We start from the raw sequence: 19,348 nt of genomic DNA, 5'->3' as shown, positions 1-19,348 counted from the left end.
AGGTTGTGGGTTCGATCCCAGTGGATTGCATATACCAAAGTATAAATGCATAGGTTAATGCAATGTAAGTCGCTTTGGAGAAAAAGCGTCTGTCATGATTTCAGTCTTTGAGCTAAAGGTCTGAGGCTATTGGCCCCGCATGGTTCGCTGTAAGCCCTAGCACCAGGGTTGTGGTTTTCCCTTTTTGTTTTATCTTGAAAATGCAGTTGCGTACCTTTACCTCAGAGACTGATATCATGCCGTGTTACAATAAAGCATAAAGCCCCAAGAAGTAGCGGATTACAGTGAAATTTATAACAGCTATGGGCCTGAAAACTCTTAAAACAAAACAAATGCTTCCATATTCTCCTATAGTCACTGTGTACCCTCACTTTTTGAGATTATAATGAACACAATCATAAAAAGAACATTTGGAAAATTCATTTGTTAAATACTGATTAAAGAATCAAAAGCAGAGGTAGAAGATTACTGCAGGATCCTAGTAGGACATCTCAGACTCCCTTTTTTTAGTTTCAATTTGTGTGTATTCTGCGTTCAAACGTTTGAGCCTATCTGGATCTTTTTAAGAGGAGAAAGCATGTATAATTGTGAGAATCTGGATTTCGTCCTGTCCTCTACAAATATTGCATCTGATTTTAATACAAAGTTCATGTATCATATGTATTCATTCGTTTTCATTACTATTAATATTAGCTTCTATTCACATAAGATGTGCCTTACCTTCTTGTTGTTTAACCTCGGTGAAAGTTGTATCATGTCTTATGGTGTCTTATGTTGATATAAGTATCTGTTGTTCTCCATATCAAGGTTCCTAATGATGCCTATAGACAATTGTTTTATTATTGTAATATTAAATATGTAATCATATATGATTTTTCAGGAGGAAAGACTAAACAGTAAGTCTGGTGATTTTCCACTGTTTTGGTGGTTTTATATGACGCCTCCTGATGCAAGCTTATAAGTATTAGTCCTTAAAAATAAACTTTGGACTCTGATTGAACAAGCACTTGTGTCTGTGTCAAACTTTGTCTCCAGGCCTGAAACTCTGTGTGTTCAGTTGATTAGACTCTTCAAACGTAGAATATTGTTTAGACAAGGGGACGGAAGAAGTTTACATTCTTTCAATAATAAACTACGAAACGTTTACAGTTTAACAATTTATTAAAAGTTTGGGTTTAAAATGTCATTTAAAAAAAGGATTACTATCAGCATCGCCACAGTAAACAGGTGTGTGACTCGTTCTTCAGAGAAACACTAAAGAAGATATTTGGAAAAATTCTGTAGTTTTGTGTTGAATATTATAATATATAAATATTATAATAAAATTAAATTAAATGGAAAAATAAAATGGAAGTCAATGGGGTTCAGTGTTGTTTGGTTATTAACATTCTTTAAAAAATATCTGCTCTTTTGTTCTGAAGAAGAAAGACAAATGATATTCATTTCTGACTAAAATACTGTTTCTTTTCAAACATCCCTGTTATATATGATTGTATTATTATTTAAATAAACAGATCTCTAGAAAGTAAGAAAACCCTGAACAGTAAAAAGAGATGAAAACATTTAGAATCACAAATAAACTGTATAGATAACAGTGTTGAAATAATCACGAGAAGAGTTTATAAGATTCATCTTTGTAAAAGTGCACAAGTTGAACAGTTTCAAGACATCCAATGATTTCGTCATTTCCTGGCGATGTCATAATTGGCCACAAACCAATCACACGTCTCCTTGATGGCTGGAAAATAATCACAAACGCATATTTCTCATTGCAGTATCTTCTTTCATTCTGAATTTGAACGCACTCATACAGATAACACGTGTGACTTGAATTCACTGTAAAGTGTGATTGTCTGTGCGTCTTCACCTGTTTTAAACGGTGTGAACTTGAAGTCTGGCAGGTATTTGCGTAGCTTGGCGTTGCTGGCGGTTTTCTTGAACTGACCGTCTGCTTTGCTGGTGTCATACTGAGAGGGAGGAGTTAAGAATTCATACGTGTGCTTGTGTGAATGACAGCATACACATTCTTCTCTGCTGCATGCAAACATGAACGCACTTAAGTCTCCAGACATTCTGTGGAAAAATATTTCATTCAGACAGTAAAAGAATTTCACACATCCGGTTGATGTATTGCAGGATCTGTTGTCATTAATAAATGTCATTAATGTTTTCTTATCCGTATTATTTTAATTATGGTTTACTATGTTTATATATTTAGTTTATTAGTTATGTATTAGATTTATTATTGTTCAATTACTATTTTTTTTAGAATTTATTCTTTCAATTATCAATTTTCAAATGAGAGTACCTACTGTGTGTCCTTATTGTGACTCTTTCCCTGTCTTTCTGTGTAGGACATTTAACAATAAGGATATAAAATGTATTTTATCTTTGTCTATGCTATAATAACAGATACAGCATATTATATGAATTGTGGTTTATTGGCTTTGCTGATTTTTACTTTTTTAAGCTGAATGAAACAATGGTGTGCTTTCACTAACACGATTTGATTGCAGTTACGCGCACGGCCTCACATTTAAACACAGCAGACATTTTTATTTGGAGTCGACTTCATACAGAGATGAAGAAGGAAGAACAGCAGACAGGAGTCGAAGGGATAAGAGTTCACAAGAGTAAAGTTGTGCAGTGACATCATCAGTGCGACATCATCAGTGTTTGTAAGGATACAATGACATCATTCTGGAAGCCAAACGCTTCGACCACAGCCTCTGCAGCATCTTTGATGGACACCTCGTCCTCTTCCCCCACTAGAGAGATGAACAGAGAGATGAACAGAGAGATGAAGATGAACGACATGATATGACAAATCAAAGATGAGTTGTGTCGGTCAGAGCGAGTACCTGACAGTATGATTGGTTCCACCTCATCATATTCCCTCAGAACCCAGAGAAACAGACGAGCCAGATCCAGTGAGTAGATGAACTGGCGCAGGGGACGACCGGAGCCCCAAACCTCCAGCGCTTTCCCTTCCTCTACACACAACACGCATGTCGATCAGATGAAATTCTCTTCATGTGAGTGAATTCTCAAGTGATCGTGTCTTACTCTTTGCCAGGTATGTCTTGTGAATCAGTCCGGGAAGCACGTGACCGTCATCAATGTTGAAGTTGTCGTGAGGTCCGAACACGTTGGTGGGAATCACAGAGGTGTACCGTCGCTCATTCTGCTCAAAATACGCCCTGAAACACAAACACATGAAAGGGAAAAAATAAATACTCTTTTGTTATTTGAGGCTATTGTTTTTGATACCTGATGATGTTACAATATAACAAATAATTTCATCCTGAATGTTGTCGTGAAAATTCACTCATGATCAATGCACACGTCATAGAGAGAGTAAGAAAACAAACTTGTTGTAGACATCAATCATGCGTTTGGCGTAAGCATAACCAAAATTAGATTCATGAGGAGGACCGTTGTGGATCTGAGACAGACAGAGAGAGAGAGATACGGAAGAGATTTTTCATGATTCTAAGAGAAAGTTAGGCATCAGCATTAGCAAATGAAAGTGTGTGTGTGTGTGTGTGTGTACCATAGTCTCGTCGATGGGATAAGTTGTTTTATCAGGGAAGATACATGTGGACAGACAGGACACCACTCTCACCACCCCGACCTCATGAGACGCCTGCAGCACGTTGTCATTTATGTAAATGTTATTTCTCTGAAATGAAGAGACACGTGGAGTAAATATACAGTTTGACTATTAATGTCATACATAAGTTAATGTTACCAATTACCCAGAAGTCCAGGTTATGTCTCATGTTTTTGAAGAGCCCGCCCACCATAGCAGCCAAATGAATGACGTGCGTTGGACGATGTTTCTGAAAGACTGCTCTTGTTTCTTCAGCGTTCCTAAAGTCAATGCAACAATAAAACAAAATATATTTTATTACAGTGAGGGAAATAATGATTTGATCCTCTGCTGATTTTGTAGGTTCGCCTGCTTGCAAACAAATGAAGGGTCTATCATATTTTATGTGACTTTTAACTGATAGAGACAGATTATCTATATGAAAGAGAAACATGCTGAGACACGTCTAGATTTAATAAGAAACCGTCAATAATACATTTGTTCTGTGGGTGTGTTCGTTGGTGAAGTGTTTACATGAGATTGGCATCTTTGGATGACAGGAATATCCACTCCTCTCCTTCTCTTGCTTCACCCTCCTCCTTTACCACTCGCTCGATCGCTCGGCCGACCAGCCCGCTGCCACCCGTCACCAACACACGCATCGCCACAACCTGCCCTTCCATCTGACAGACACAGAGAGAGAGAGAGAGACAGAAAGAGATGGTATGAGAATCACTTCAGTGGTTAAGATTGACTTCATTCATACACTATAATCATATATTTCAGTATTGGTAGCTTTTGGCATGTACTGATAAATGATTCAATCGTTTTACCTCCAAGAAAAGTGCTTTCCTTACTTTAGCTTTGAACATAAAACAACAAAACAAAAACGTAAACTGAAATAATAATTTAATGTCTCTAGACATTACTTTGTGATGACAGTCACATATAACAATGACTAGTGATAAAACCCATTAGTGTGCGAGGGAAATACACTTCATCAAACCTAATATTAACAAATAATAATAGCATCACTATTTTATAGTACGGTCACGCTAGGTTTCTGTGAGAGTGTACAGGATCACATGAAGAAACCTGAAGAGAAATGTTTTATTTCCTCATAGCACACAATGGAGTAGTGATAAGCTAAAATCAGGTTAAACAACTATCACACCCTTAAACTCCACACAGGACTGCTGACAACCACTCATGATTGAGAAAAGCACATTGAAAAGAATTAAGATCACATGAGCTGCTGACATTATTCATTCCCTGATATCACAGGTACATAGGACAGACATCTATCTGATGTCTTTATTTTCAACTGTGAGACATCTTGCAGATGCGGTTTGCTGATCTGTCTTACATCTCTGGGACGTCTGCCTTCAGATGTCATATAGACTGTCTGATTTAAAAAAGATGCCCAACAGCTCTTGTTCAACAGATGTTTTTTTCACAGCAGATGTTTTCCAGACATCTGACCGATGTACCTGTGCTTTCTGAGTTATTGATTATCACGGTTAACAATAATACTGTCCTACACACATACTAAACCTAAATAAACAGCTTTACAAGTGCTGGTAACTTTTGCACATCACTTATACACAAGGTGAATTAAGGTAAACCGAAGATTCTTAATCTCATCCCACTTGTTCATATTTGTATTTAAGAAACGGAGTCAAATGAGGACAATGACCCACTTACAATATGAAGATTATATGACGCTATGAAACTCATTATAAATTCACATCGGATCAACCTTATGGCAACCGCAAGCACAAACAACCACATTGGTCGTTGACAGACATTTTTCCGACAAAAGTCAACGTCTTTAACTGTAAACTTCATGCCTGTCGAGGCGCATTTTATTAATGACAGTTCTGGCAGGATCTGTGTTTGTTGATTTCAGAATAAGGACACGCTAAACAATACTCACCAACGTCTCTTAAACCACATCCGGATTCTGTCACTCTGACGTCAGCCTACGGCAACGCGCATGCGCAGACGAGCCCCTGAGGGACAAAGCGCCGTCGTTCACACAGCAGAGTATCTCGTGTATCTCGTGCTCTCTTTGGACCGTTTAAAGACTTTATAAACTTCTTCTTTCATTTTAAAACACAACAACACAGCAGATGAGCATTCAGATATGAAGAATATATGTGCAGATATATAAGTAATACAGGACGGCGAGATGTTTTTGTAGCCAATTACTTACCAAGATTATTTTACAATTTGTATTGTATTCATGTAGCACATAAACTTAATTTAAGATTTTATTATTAATAAGTACTTTAAGTGTGACAAATTTGAGAAAACAATAAGAATGCCACATCATCTTTGTTTTTAAATTTATATTCATGTGTTTTCTGTTTTCATGCCGTTCTGTACATGAATGTTTATCTTGATTTATGTCATTGAATTTTTTATAAGGAATTTTAATATTAAGTCATTGATAAATGATGACATGTGTATATTAATAATTGTGTGTGTGTGTGTGTGTGTGTGTGAAGAAAGCACTATAAAATACAACAAGGCAATGAATTCTTTGAACTGTTTAATAAACAATGTTCAGTAAGTCTGTAAGGTCCAGAATAACCTTTGACCTCGGAACAAAAAGAGGAAGGGCTTTTTATTAACATGACTTCATACAGTAAATACAGTAAAACCATGAGAGCAGATCCGTGACAAACATACCAGCATACATCACAATTACCCATAATCCTGTTTGTGTTGATTGAGCTGTCATTGTTGTGTGTGTGTGCTGATCTCAGACAGTTGGTCACAGTGGTCCCAAACATAACATATTTGTAACTTTTATTCCATTTTTATTATACTCAGCATCATATTTCACTTCTTTAAACAGTTTTTCCCCCAAAATATGGGAATGAATGAGTTTTTAGATGAAAACCTAAACGTCTCCAAATGTGTGAATACTAAACTCTCCTTCTGTAGGAACTTCGTTATCATTTCTTTTATTTTATCTTCATTATTTGTATTTTCTTATATATTGTTCTGTACACATGAGGTTGTAAATGCATGGCCATGATGCGCGTGTGTGCTGACGTGAAGAAGCCAAACAATGAGATATCTCGTAAAGACCATCAAAAGGAACGCGTCCAGAACGTAATCTATTTCAAAACTTATGACCATTATATAATAAATAGAAATGTAATGTGTACGTTACCATAAAATTAAATAACATGATGTCTAGCTGCATTATCGAACTCAAGTGTTTCAACATCATCATTGTAATAATCCTTCAATGTTCCTTAATATGATCAAAAGATCTCTTCAAGAAAAAAGAAAAAAAACCAGACTTCATGATTTGGACATGTCCTTTATGAACTCCATCACAGTCACTTTGTCTCTCATTGATGTTGCTCTCGCTACATTCTCATCTCTGTTTCTCTCAGTTCACAAGTCAGGAATGACCACAAAGTTTCAATGTTTCGTGTTTGGCAGTGTGGTATAGATCATTACAAGCACCAAACCAAATCTCCGTGTGTGTGGTCATGTGCATATTATCTAATGGTGACGTGTGTACTATTTTGGGTGTTTTAAACATGGTTTGCCCTCCCTGTTAAATATGAAGAACATGTTGGGAAAAGCAAAACTTCAATCAGTCCGAAGACCAGCAACCAAAACCCGATGCCAAGGCAACCACACATCATCCCACTCACAATCCTGGCACTCATTCCTTTTTCTTCCGAAAATATACAAATCTTGTTACATTTAAAAAACAAACAAATAAATGACACACTTCACCTGTGATGTAGGTAGTTTGCTCTGAGGGAGTTTGTGTTGTTTGTGCCATTCCAGTGAGACACTGTACACAATAAACGTATAAAACATAAGAAGTGATCGTGACAGGTGAGATGTGAACATACGCACGCACACACACGATTTATGTGTTCTATTAAAAAGGCAGTACAGTACTTCCAAACTCTTATTCAAATAAATAACAAAAAAACTAATCATACAAAAGCACAGAATGTTCTAAAAGTCAGTCGAGTTAAAAAACAGAAACGAACATGCATGCTAAAAACCAAAGCATGTGAGGACATCTGTTCACAAACATTCAGAAAGCATCGAGGATTCAACGTTTGCTCGCTGAAAAGATTTTCGTGAGTTTGAAAAAGTGTTTTAAAGAGTACAGTGGTTTTGTTTCTCAGTCCTGTGCAAACACTATTAAAACAAGAACATCACATGAACTTGAAGAATGAAGAACACATGAAGAAAGAAAACTGTGCAACATAAATAGAGCTTTAAGCAAATGTATGTTAATCATAAATCTAACAGAAATGCATTAGGAATTATCCCTCGAATGAGAAAAGAAACATCGGACAATCGGTTAAGAAACAAACTTCATGTAGTCTTAAACTCAACTCTCTGAGAACGTTGTTATAAGCGTATTGTTATTAGTGTAGGACTGTTTTAATGATTTGGAAAAAATGGAAACAAGACATGAATACTGTTTGTTGAAGGGTGAGTGCAAATCATGTGCGGGCAGGTGGTTCTTTTCATCGGAAGATTGATGGTTAGATATGATTGTGAATGTCGGTGAGAGTGTGTGTGTTTGTTGGCTATAGCACCCCGTCCATGAAGCTGGTATCGAGGTGTTGGATCAGCACGCGGATGAAGCTCATTTCTTTCCGCGTGTTTTCGAAAATGACACGCGGGTCGTCGGATTGACAGCGGAGACAGTTTGGAGCCATCACCATCGCCAGGTTACTGACGTCCATCTTAGTCAGAGCCACGCTGGACGATTGAGAAAATACCTGTGAAGATAAAACGAGGACATCTTTTAACGCACTGACATACAAAACAGAAAAAAAGATGAAAGGATGATGAACAAGAGAGAGAAACCAGAATCTGACTGAAAATATGTGTTTGCATAAGACACACTTCACCAAGAAAGAAAAGAAAACCAGATGAGCTGAGAGGCAGACGACCAGATATAAGAATGAGATGACAGACAGACAGGTGTAGAGATGGATAGACAGGTGGACAGACAGACAGGTGTAGAGATGGATAGACAGGTGGACAGACAGACAGGTGTAGAGATGGATAGACAGGTGGACAAACAGACAGGTGAAGAGACAGACATGCAGATAGAGAGACAGATGGACACACAGACAGGTGGACGGATAGACAGGTGGACAGACTGACAGAAAGGCGAAGAGACAGATAGACAGTTGGACAGACAGGTGGATGGATAGACAGGTCGACAGACAGCCAGGTGAAGAGACAGACATTTGGAGAGAGAGACAGTTGGACAGACAGACAGGTGAAGAGAGGAATAGACAGGTGGACAGACAGACAAGTGCAGGGACAGACATGTGAACAGACAGACAGGTGAAGAGACAGACATTTGGAGAGAGAGACAGTTGGACAGACAGAAAGACAGGTGGATGGATAGACAGGTGGACAGACAGTCAGGTGAAGAGACGGATAGACAGCTGGACAGATAGACAGGTGAACAGACAGACAGGTGAAGAGACAGATAGACAGGTGGACAGATAGACAGGTGAACAGACAGACAGGTGAAGAGACAGATAGACAGGTGGACAGATAGACAGGTGGACAGACAGACAGGTGAAGAGACAGATAGACAGGTGGACAGACAGACAGGTGAAGAGACGGATAGACAGGTGGACATACAGGTAGAGTGAAGAGACAGATAGAAAGGTGGACAGACAGATGAGTGAAGAGACAGACATGTGGACAGAGAGACAGACAGACAGGTGAAGAGACAAACAGACATGCAGACAGATAGATAGGTGGACTGACAGACAGGTGAAGAGACACACATGTGGACAGAGAGACAGACATGCGGACACAGATAGACACATGATCTGACAGGCAGGCAGACAGACCTGTAGGAAGCGGATGAGGTAGCAGAGCACCAGTTTGTTGATGTGAGGGAGATTGAGAACGACGTTCACAGCAGCAGATGGATTATCATAATTCATGACACACTCCTCATAAAACTCATGAGGAATCACAGGCTCCTCCAGCTCTCTGTACCACAACTTCAACAGAGACGCTGCTCACAGACCGACAGACAGACACAGAGAGGTGAATACAGGTTATAGTACAGAAAGTCCATTTCTCTTCATTTAATCTCTGATCATCACATGACTGAGCTTCATCTGCAGGATCTGAACACACTGCCTGGGGTTTATACAGCACAAGAGATACACAAAGGTTCAAAGATGCTACTCTCTCTCCCAAAGACTGGGACAAAAATAGATCAAAATGAAAATCCAGTTGTTCCAAACCTGTGTTCATTTCACTGATAAACACAGAAAGATATTTAGAAAAATGTTAGCAGCTGACATTCAAGAGACATTGTGACTAAAATAGTAGAAAAACACAGAATCATTTGTTTGTTCTGTGAAACACTAAATGAGATACATGGGCCCTATTCTGACCGTTCTTGTTTCTCATCTGTAAAAATAAATTCTCACAGCTCTTCTGTGATAAAACTCAAGCATTCGAACAAACATCCTACGTGGTGCTGTTTATGTTAACATTTACGGTATTTTCAATGCATCAGACATTATAATCCCTGAACCTCCTATAATCATAAATAATAATAATAATCATAAAACTGTGTTGTGAATGGATGGTGATAATTGCATGTAAATTGATTATTGGCATCCAGAATGAAAGTAAAATAAAATCATAATTAGGGCTGTCAAATGATTACTCACGATTAATAGCATCCAGAATGTTTGTGTTTACATAATATATGGCGTTTACTGTGCATATTCAAATGTATTTATAAACACAAAAACATACACATACATGGAGATACTGTATATTTAGGACATATTTAGATGTATTTATTTATATTTACCGATCATTGCGATTATGTATCATTGTTTATTCATTTTTATTTTATTTCCAAAATGTGCATGTATGTGTATATGTTTATAATGGCACAATTCATGTACAGTATTATTACATATATTATAGCCCTTATTACGATTTGTTTTCCTTATTATTCTAATGTAGTATATTTTTGATGCAAATTGTTGTTTGGAGCTCATGATGACATGAATAAATCACAAAATTTAAGTCTAGTTTTGTTTCTTCTATACAGTAATCTTGGCACAGCGTTGGATGGTTGTCTGTGGTGAGATATTCAGAAATGAGATTGAGACGGCGCGTCAGAAGTGTGTTAGTGGGTAGTGTAACACGCTGGCCTGGAATCAGATTCCTAGAAAGCACTTCAATGGAACACACTTTGTGAATATGGGTTGATCAATAAGCAAAAGCAATTCTATAAATCACATCGTTTCTAAAAGACTCACAGTCAGATATTATAACAGTTATATATATAAACACATGAAAAGATGTTAAACTATAGTGAAAAGTTCTCAATCTCCCAATGTGTGTGTTTAGAGAGAGATAGTTTTATATTCCCAGACAAATAGGGCAATGCACAAAGCCAGAGGCTACAGGTGTACTCTGGCATTAGGGTGTGTGAGGGTCTGTGTGTTTTTGTGTGAGGGTGTGTGAGTGCGGTTGTGTTACTTGTATTATCAAACAAATTCTTTCACAACCTTTTAAGAGAAAAAATGGCTTTAGCTTTTGTGGTGGTCATGAGCGTAAATCGCGGGTGGGGCAGAGGGGACAAGTCCCCCTCCGAGGGTCCCCTCCCAAATAAAATAAACTCGCATTCTCTATTGTCATAAATATATTAATGTTTACCTAAACTTAATGTGAAGGTTAAAGAAAATACAAACTCAAAAAATATGTTTTAAGTGTTAAGTTCCCCCTCCCCTGCCTCTCACAGTGGTTTGGTCCACTGCCAGCTCTCCCCTTTCATCTCACCTGCGCATTGCGCAACACATTCAAGTCGGGTATGAACTCAGTTCATCAGTGGTTATCTAACACGCCGAAGCCGTTTCTCATGCATTGTTTTATTTTTGGCGACCTGGCATGATGTGAACATTCAGGTCCCGTGCACAGCATCTATTGTGTTCAGTATGTTCGCGGTGGATAAGATAAACATTTAGTTTACTGAAACTCTGGCGATTCATCAACGAGTATAACACAGAATTGAAGCATCTCTCACTGATACTGACTGTTTGTTTGGCTACACTAACATGAACAAAGTTTGTTGGCGGAGGCAGTGCACTACATAACAACCACTCATTAATGTCGATGTACAGTGACTTTGTCAGACGTTTTGCAGTATAAATATTAATAAAAAGTTCAAATGTTTAAAAAGTGACTCATTGTTAACATGTAGTATCATGGGAAGTGTGTTTTTATATTTGTTTCCTGTCTTTACAACAGAGACAAAAAATATAAAATTGGAAAAAAGCTTTTTGTTCACTTGTATTACAGTATGTGAAAGTTCAGTTATAATATGACTTCAAGTCTGCATGATAAACCTATGAACGTAATGAATATTGTAATTTTGACTGTAATATTTGTGTCCCCTTCAAAAATTGCTCTTGAGAAATTGTATGTGTATTGTCCCCCCCTACTGTTAAATGAGATTTACGCCCATGGTGGTGGTGACTAGAGTCGGCCCTCCCTATGAGCCAGCTCGCCGCCACTAGGGGGCCCCCAAGAGCACAATAAATTACAGCTTTTTTGTGATATATATTCAAGACACACATCAATTTTCTCAAGTAGTGCCGTAAACACTATTATTTTCTGTGATGAGTGTCAACATTTTTTAAATTACTGACTAAAGCCAACATTGAAATATCAAAATAAGTGAGGTGGCCAATCAAATGAAAGGAGGCGTGACGTCTTGAACCAGTCAGCAAGACGCTTCAATTATAAAGTTGAAAGAGTGCTGTGCAACACACAACATACTGTAAGTGACTAAAAACATTCAACAATAGCATTAATATTAACATTAATATGTTGAACATCCAGCAGCACTTATTGATCCAAACAACAAAATGCTTTAGAAGAAAAATAAGTGATTCACGTGATTCATGTAATTTACAATTAACCGTCAATTCTGCATTTTATTTGGGATAAGGTTAAGAATAATTGTGTTTATATTGTAAATTAATTTAATTGTAAGTAAATACTCTAAATAAAAAAGATTAAATCATCCTTAAGGGCTGTGTTGCTTTAAAAGGGTGTTTATAGTTTGTTGTTTATGGAGGACCAGGAGAGTCATGTGTAAAGTAATAAAGCATTTCATTGTTTAATAACTAATTCTTCAATAAAAATAGGCATTAATCCATTTATTTCTAATTTCATTTTTTAATGGGCAATAAAAAGCGTGATTGTAAAAATAATTATTAAATTAAATATTAATCCATCAATAAATACTTCAATTTAAAAAGGGACTTTTAAAAATCAACATAAAACACGAAATAAATACACCATTTTAAAGCGCATTAATGAATTCCTTTATAAATAGTGGAATTTCAAAATCTATTTCAAAATGCGATTTAAAAAGAAGAATAAATAATTGGATTTACAAATTAAACTAGAAATAAAAGTTTTAATCCATCATTTAAAAGACTATTTCTTTTAGCATTTGCATTTCCATTTCCCCTCTGCATTTCCTTATCCGATTTGCTATTCGATTTGCCAAATCATTTAGCTTTTCCATTTAGCCTCTCTATTTACCATTTCCGTGACACTCTGAGGCCTTGCATGCTCAAACGAGGTAAAACAATGCAAATTAGCCGCGGTGAGACAGATGTAACAAGCTCTCTGATTGGCTAGTTCATTTTACGGCATGTTCAGAGGTGTGTCAGATGAGCAATGGAGAAGAGAGGATAGTCTGTTGTTCACTACACGTGTAACCAGCGCGTTATCACCGCCTGCTTATTCTCTAACACAAAACATAGAAAATTAAACTAATTGTTAGAACAGGTTAAAACATTCATACTGCACGTGGAAGCAGCAGTGCTGCGCTCATTTTGGCGCCGAGTCTATTTATGATGCGATGCTTACATGGAGTCAACGTGACATAAGTTACGGTGCTTATGGCCAAAATGCTCATAGATTCACGCGAAATGTAACAGTTTTACCATTAAAGCATGTAACTGATGTCAGCTGTGTTTTAATCCGCCAATATCTGCTCTTTATGAAACCGCAAACACACACCATATGCATATAGTAGATGCAGTGCCGGTGTTACAAATTTTCTGTTACCCGTGATATTTTGTGAACGCAGTAGGCGCTGTTGTCACTGTCGACAATTCTCTACGCAAAGAGCGTAAATTCGGGCGAGGATGCCCTTTTTGCTCGTGCGCAGCTTTTTAAACTTGGGCAATAACGCGCTTTGTTCTCGTGCACGTTACTGTGAGCGGGCTTTTCGGAAAGTCTGTTAAGAGTGCTGACGTGACGTGAGTGGCTGAACACGCAGATTGAACTGTACAAAGCAGGATCATTTAATTCCTCTACTGATTGCGTTTGGCATTATTGTGATTGCCATGGTAGTTGTTTTATAGCCAACATGTAGGTGTGTGTATGTATATATATATATATATATATATATATATATATAAAAAGTGTATACACACACACACATATATATATATATATATATATATATATATGTGTGTGAGTGAGTATTACCCTTTACCCAAATAATAGAACAGCAATCACGACAATCTAAACGTTGTCCATTTAAGAAACATGGACATAAATGAGCTTTGTGTTATACATAAATACATAAATACATGCATTATAGGCTATAAAATGTACATAAGAACATAATATTATAAAATGATATGTTTATAATGTACAGAGTAACCTTGTAGTACAGCAGCTCACCATATTTCACTATGCACGGTAACAGGCTAAAAAAAGCTTTTACCTTCCCCTGTTTTACACAGAATATCCTTATTGTTCTACATATTCACTCTTTTGACATGTAATGCCTTCTGTGTCTTATCCTGAAGAGCATTTAGCTGTGATGAGAACAGTGACTGTGGTACAGCAGGTCACCATATATCACAATGCTTACTAACGGCCTAAAATAATCCGTTACCTTCCCCTGTTTTACACAGAATAGCCTCATTGTTCTTCATATTCACTCTTTTGAAATCTAATGCCTTCTGTGTCTTATCCTGAAGAGCACTTAGCTGTGATGAGAATAGGGACTGTGGTACAGCAGGTCACCATATTTCACGATGCACAGTAAAGGCCTAAAAAAATCTGTTACCTTCCCCTGTTTTACAATATATGGGTTAACTTTCTGAAATGAGTGACAAAACATATTGACCTTTTTCATGATATTCTACTTTTTTAGCTTTATTTTATTAAATACTAAATAATTATTTTTTAATATTCTTCCCATCTCCCCATATCGCACATGCCAATCATGTGGGGACTCCGTTAGCTAGTTTGCACCAACTGGAAAGCAGATTAACGTGATCAGATCCCTGATATTATATCTGTGCAAAATGGATGGTAATATGCAGCTGGGACTGAAGAACAGTCTTTTAAAAGGGGAATATCCCAAAGATGCTGATAAACAGCAGTGTTACATTTTGAAAAGAAGAGCTAACTACTTTCGTATCATTGGTAGGTAATGTTAATAAACACCTGAGAGAAAAGTACACTAGTGGGCATGGCTATAGGCTTTTCAAATATTCATTATCCCCACTATAAATATAGTCTTACTACAGTAACTGTTAAGCATGGTATTTGTGTTTAATTTGTTATAAATCAGCAAAAGCATCGATCGTTATTATTTGAAATTTTTCACCCATGTTGTACATATTTATTATGCATGCATGGCAACAGTTCATGGAAGGACGTTGATAGCATTTATAACAGATTTAAAATAACTTAAACACAAATTCAAAAATATTTTTTAACTAAATTATTACAGTATTGTATTTTTAGTAATGTAACATTTGAAGGTATAAAGTATTCATTTTGTGATGATTTAATCACATGTCTCAGCCAAAAACGGTGTGACTTTAGTGGCGCAAAATTTTGGCTAATCATAATCATAGCTAGCAATGAGGTCAGAGAGGTCCAGATAGTTTTTTAATGCTCATAAAAAAATAGAAAAAATAAATTAAACTGTTTTCAAATGTATATAAAACATACTGTCATACACTAAATCGACAACATCTTTAACAATAAATTATTATCAATTACAATGAAGTTAACGAAAGCAAACACAGAAAGTTCCCCTAATATTGGTTCCCATTTGGTTATTTTTGGGGAACTAAAAAAGAACGTTCAAAAAACGTTCCATACAGAAATTGGATACAGGTAAAGCTAAAAAATAGAATATAATGAAAAAGGTCAATATTTTTTGTCACTCATTTCAGAAAGTTAACCCGTATATTAATAAACAGGGGAAGGTAACAGATTTTTTTAGGCCTTTACTGTGCATCGTGAGATATGGTTACCTGCTGTACCGCAGTCACTATTCTCATCACAGCTAAATGTTCTTCAGGATAAGACACAGAAGGCATTACATGTCAAAAGAGTGAATATGAAGAACAATAAGGCTATTCTGTGTAAAACAGGGGAAGGTAACGGATTATTTTAGGCCGTTAGTAAGCATTGTGATATATGGTGACCTGCTGTACCACAGTCACTGTTCTCATCACAGCTAAATGCTCTTCAGGATAAGACACAGAAGGCATTACATGTCAAAAGAGTGAATATGGAGAACAATAAGGATATTCTGTGTAAAACAGGGGAAGGTAAAAGCTTTTTTTAGCCTGTTACCGTGCATAGTGAAATATGGTGAGCTGCTGTACTACAAGGTTACTCTGTACATTATAAACATATCATTTTATAATATTACGTTCTTATGTACATTTTATAGCCTATAATGCATGTATTTATGTATTTATGTATAACACAAAGCTCATTTATGTCCATGTTTCTTAAATGGACAACGTTTAGATTGTCGTGATTGCTGTTCTATTATTTGGCTAAAGGGTAATACGCACTCACTCACACACATATATATATATATATATATATGTGTGTGTGTATTCACTTTTTATATATGTATATATATATATATATATATATTATATATATACATACACACACCTACATGTTGGCTATAAAACAACTACCATGGCAATCACAATAATTCCAAACGCAATCAGTAGAGGAATTAAATGATCCTGCTTTGTACAGTTCAATCTGCGTGTTCAGCCACTCACGTCACGTCAGCACTCTTAACAGACTTTCCGAAAAGCCCGCTCACAGTAACGTGCACGAGAACAAATCGCGTTATTGCCCAAGATTAAAAAGCTGCGCACGAGCAAAAGGGCATCCTCGACTGAATTTACGCTCTTTGCGTAGAGAATTGTCGACAGTGACAACAGCGCCTACTGCGTTCACAAAATATCACGGGTAACAGAAAATTTGTAACACCGGCACTGCATCTACTATATGCATATAATACACACCATGGTGTGTGTTTGCGGTTTCATAAAGAGTAGATATTGGCGGATTAAAACACAGCTGACATCAGTTACATGCTTTAATGGTAAAACTGTTACATTTCGCGTGAATCTATGAGCATTTGGGCCATAAGCACCGTAACTTGTGTCACGTTGACTCCATGTAAGCATCGCATCATAAATAGACTCGGCGCCAAAATGAGCGCAGCACTGCTGCTTCCACGTGCAGTATGAATGTTCTAACCTGTTCTAACAATAAGTTTCATTTTCTATGATTTGTGTTAGAGAATAAGCAGGCGGTGATAACGCGCTGGTTACACGTGTAGTGAACAACAGACTATCCTCTCTTCTCCATTGCTCATCTGACACACCTCTGAACATGCCGTAAAATGAACTAGCCAATCAGAGAGCTTGTTACATCTGTCTCACCGCGGCTAATTTGCATTGTTTTACCTCGTTTGAGCATGCAAGGCCTCAGAGTGTCACGGAAATGGTAAATAGAGAGGCTAAATGGAAAAGCTAAATGATTTGGCAAATCGAATAGCAAATCGGATAAGGAAATGCAGAGGGGAAATGGAAATGCAAATGCTAAAAGAAATAGTCTTTTAAATGACGGATTAAAACTTTTATTTCTAGTTTAATTTGTAAATCCAATTATTTATTCCTCTTTTTAAATCGCATTTTGAAATAGATTTTGAAATTCCACTATTTATAAAGGAATTCATTAATGCGCTTTAAAATGGTGTATTTATTTCATGTTTTATGTTGATTTTTAAATGTCCCTTTTTAAATTGAAGTATTTATTGATGGATTAATATTTAATTTAATAATTATTTTTACAATCACGCTTTTTATTGCCCATTAAAAAATGAAATTAGAAATAAATGGATTAATGCCTATTTTTATTGAAGAATTAGTTATTAAAAAATGAAATGCTTTATTACTTTACACATGACTCTCCTGGTCCTCCATAGTTGTTAAAATAAAAATTCAAATGATTTTTAAATGCATTCTAAATTTGCAAATAGTTAAATGCATTGAACAATAAAGTCAGCAAAGTTTTGAGTCATTAAAGCAACAGTTATTATTAGAAAATAATGAAAAGAGGACAGGATATGACACAGTTGGCTTTCATTTGTCTTTTTAAATATCGCACCGCAGGCAATACGGCGAGGCGTGATTGTGATATTGTCACATCCCTACTAATTAAAATCGGCAGAAGTAAAGAGCTTACACAAGGCTATAAACAGAATACACTTAAAGGAGTAGTTCACTTTCAAAATAAATGTTGATGATAATTTACTCACCCTGATGTCATCCAATATGTTTATATTTTTTTTTCTTAAGTCGAATAGAAATGAAGGTTTTTGGATGAAAATATTCCAGGATTTTTCTCCACATAGTGGACCTCAATGGACTCCAAACGGTTAAAGGTCAAAATGACAGTTTCAGTGCAGCTTTAAAAGGCTTCAAACAATACCAGACCATGAATAAAGGTCTTATCTAGAGAAACCATCACTCATTTTCTAAAATGCTGGCCTTGCTCTGTTCTGCGATGGGCGTTCATGACTTCACGTAACACGTAATTACGTTGAAAACTTGCACGTTCAACTTGTAAACGATGACTATGTACTTGTGCTTACGTCAAGCGTGACCTTTTCAACTTATTAATTACTTATTTTGTGAAGTCATGACCGCGCATTGCAAAACAGAGCAAGGGCGAGCATTTGTGTTTATAAAGCATATACTTTTTTCTTTAAATGACCGATCATTTCACTAGATAAGACCTTTATTCATCTCTCCGACAACTTTCTCAAACTTAATTAAAAACGTGAGCCCTGGTAAGTAATTACTTGGTGAATGAATCCGGAACAATGTTTTTAGAGATTTGTGCCCGTGTTGCATTATTTGTGAGATCTACTGTATGTGCCCGCCGAAGGAAGTTACGTTAGTCGCTTTAAGCAACCGCCGTTTTAAAAACACAATAAACGTTTAAATAATCACAAGCTTAAAATATATTAGAGGTTTTATCAACCACAAACTTTATCGATGTCAGGCGATTTAGCAAAACCGTTATGAGTGATGGAAGTGGAAGTCCTAAAATGCTAACTCGCTTCCGAGAGTTAAAACAGAAGAATATGTCATCTCTGTTGCACTCCATATTATTAATGTGCACAGACCTGGAATATGCGGATCCTCGAGGCCTGTCGGCACCTTCCATTGATCCACTTGTAGTTTCAAAGCGTTTACTTCATCGATATCTCCCGGCACTCTGAAAAACAAACAAACAAACACACATTACCATTCTGTGGTATTACTCTGGAATACTCGATTCTGATTGGTCCGTTGTGACACTTCAGGTCTGTTAACCTGA

At 36.7% G+C, this 19,348-nt stretch overlaps 2 protein-coding genes across 3 annotated transcripts in view; both read right to left on the bottom strand.

Annotated features, from left to right (window-relative positions):
- Window positions 1-1,142: 1,142 nt before the first annotated feature.
- LOC130434820 (GDP-L-fucose synthase-like) lies at window positions 1,143-5,658 on the bottom strand. Of its 2 annotated transcripts, none has more exons than XM_056765170.1 (10): window positions 5,529-5,658; window positions 4,127-4,275; window positions 3,759-3,873; window positions 3,554-3,682; window positions 3,372-3,445; window positions 3,067-3,200; window positions 2,862-2,993; window positions 2,689-2,768; window positions 1,868-1,967; window positions 1,143-1,738 (listed from the first exon to the last, which is right to left on the bottom strand). In XM_056765170.1, the coding sequence occupies exons 2-10, from the start codon at window positions 4,273-4,275 to the stop codon at window positions 1,683-1,685; spliced, it is 969 nt and encodes a 322-aa protein (XP_056621148.1). In that variant the 5' UTR covers window positions 5,529-5,658; the 3' UTR covers window positions 1,143-1,682. The 2 variants fall into 2 exon arrangements, with proteins under 2 accessions (XP_056621148.1, XP_056621147.1); XM_056765169.1 differs by lacking the exon at window positions 5,529-5,658 and adding an exon at window positions 5,297-5,344.
- A 484-nt stretch (window positions 5,659-6,142) lies between these two features.
- arhgap39 (Rho GTPase activating protein 39) overlaps window positions 6,143-19,348 on the bottom strand; it is a 36,057-nt gene continuing 22,851 nt past the window's right edge. The window contains exons 8-10 of the mRNA XM_056764133.1: window positions 19,155-19,246; window positions 9,469-9,638; window positions 6,143-8,370 (exon numbers count right to left, since the gene is read on the bottom strand). Of these exons, the coding sequence (XP_056620111.1) occupies window positions 8,176-8,370; window positions 9,469-9,638; window positions 19,155-19,246 (457 nt within the window). The 3' untranslated portion in view covers window positions 6,143-8,175. The remainder of the gene's footprint in view (window positions 8,371-9,468; window positions 9,639-19,154; window positions 19,247-19,348) is intronic.

Source organism: Triplophysa dalaica, chromosome 13 (genome assembly GCF_015846415.1).
Source record: "Triplophysa dalaica isolate WHDGS20190420 chromosome 13, ASM1584641v1, whole genome shotgun sequence".
NCBI classification, from domain to species: Eukaryota; Metazoa; Chordata; class Actinopteri; order Cypriniformes; family Nemacheilidae; genus Triplophysa; species Triplophysa dalaica.
The sequence above is the reverse complement of the archived record's forward strand: the minus strand, read 5'-3'. Positions and strand labels throughout refer to the sequence as shown.

Bases quoted from the DNA above. Each gene is read 5' to 3' on its own strand.
- LOC130434820 (XM_056765169.1), bottom strand. From the start codon at position 5,329: ATGAGTTTCATAGCGTCATATAATCTTCATATT. The intron at 2,994-3,066 runs GTAAGACACGAT...TGTTGTGTGTAG, and splicing joins CAAGACATACCTGGCAAAGA to AGGAAGGGAAAGCGCTGGAG. The intron at 2,769-2,861 runs GTACTCGCTCTG...TCATCTCTCTAG, and splicing joins GGAACCAATCATACTGTCAG to TGGGGGAAGAGGACGAGGTG.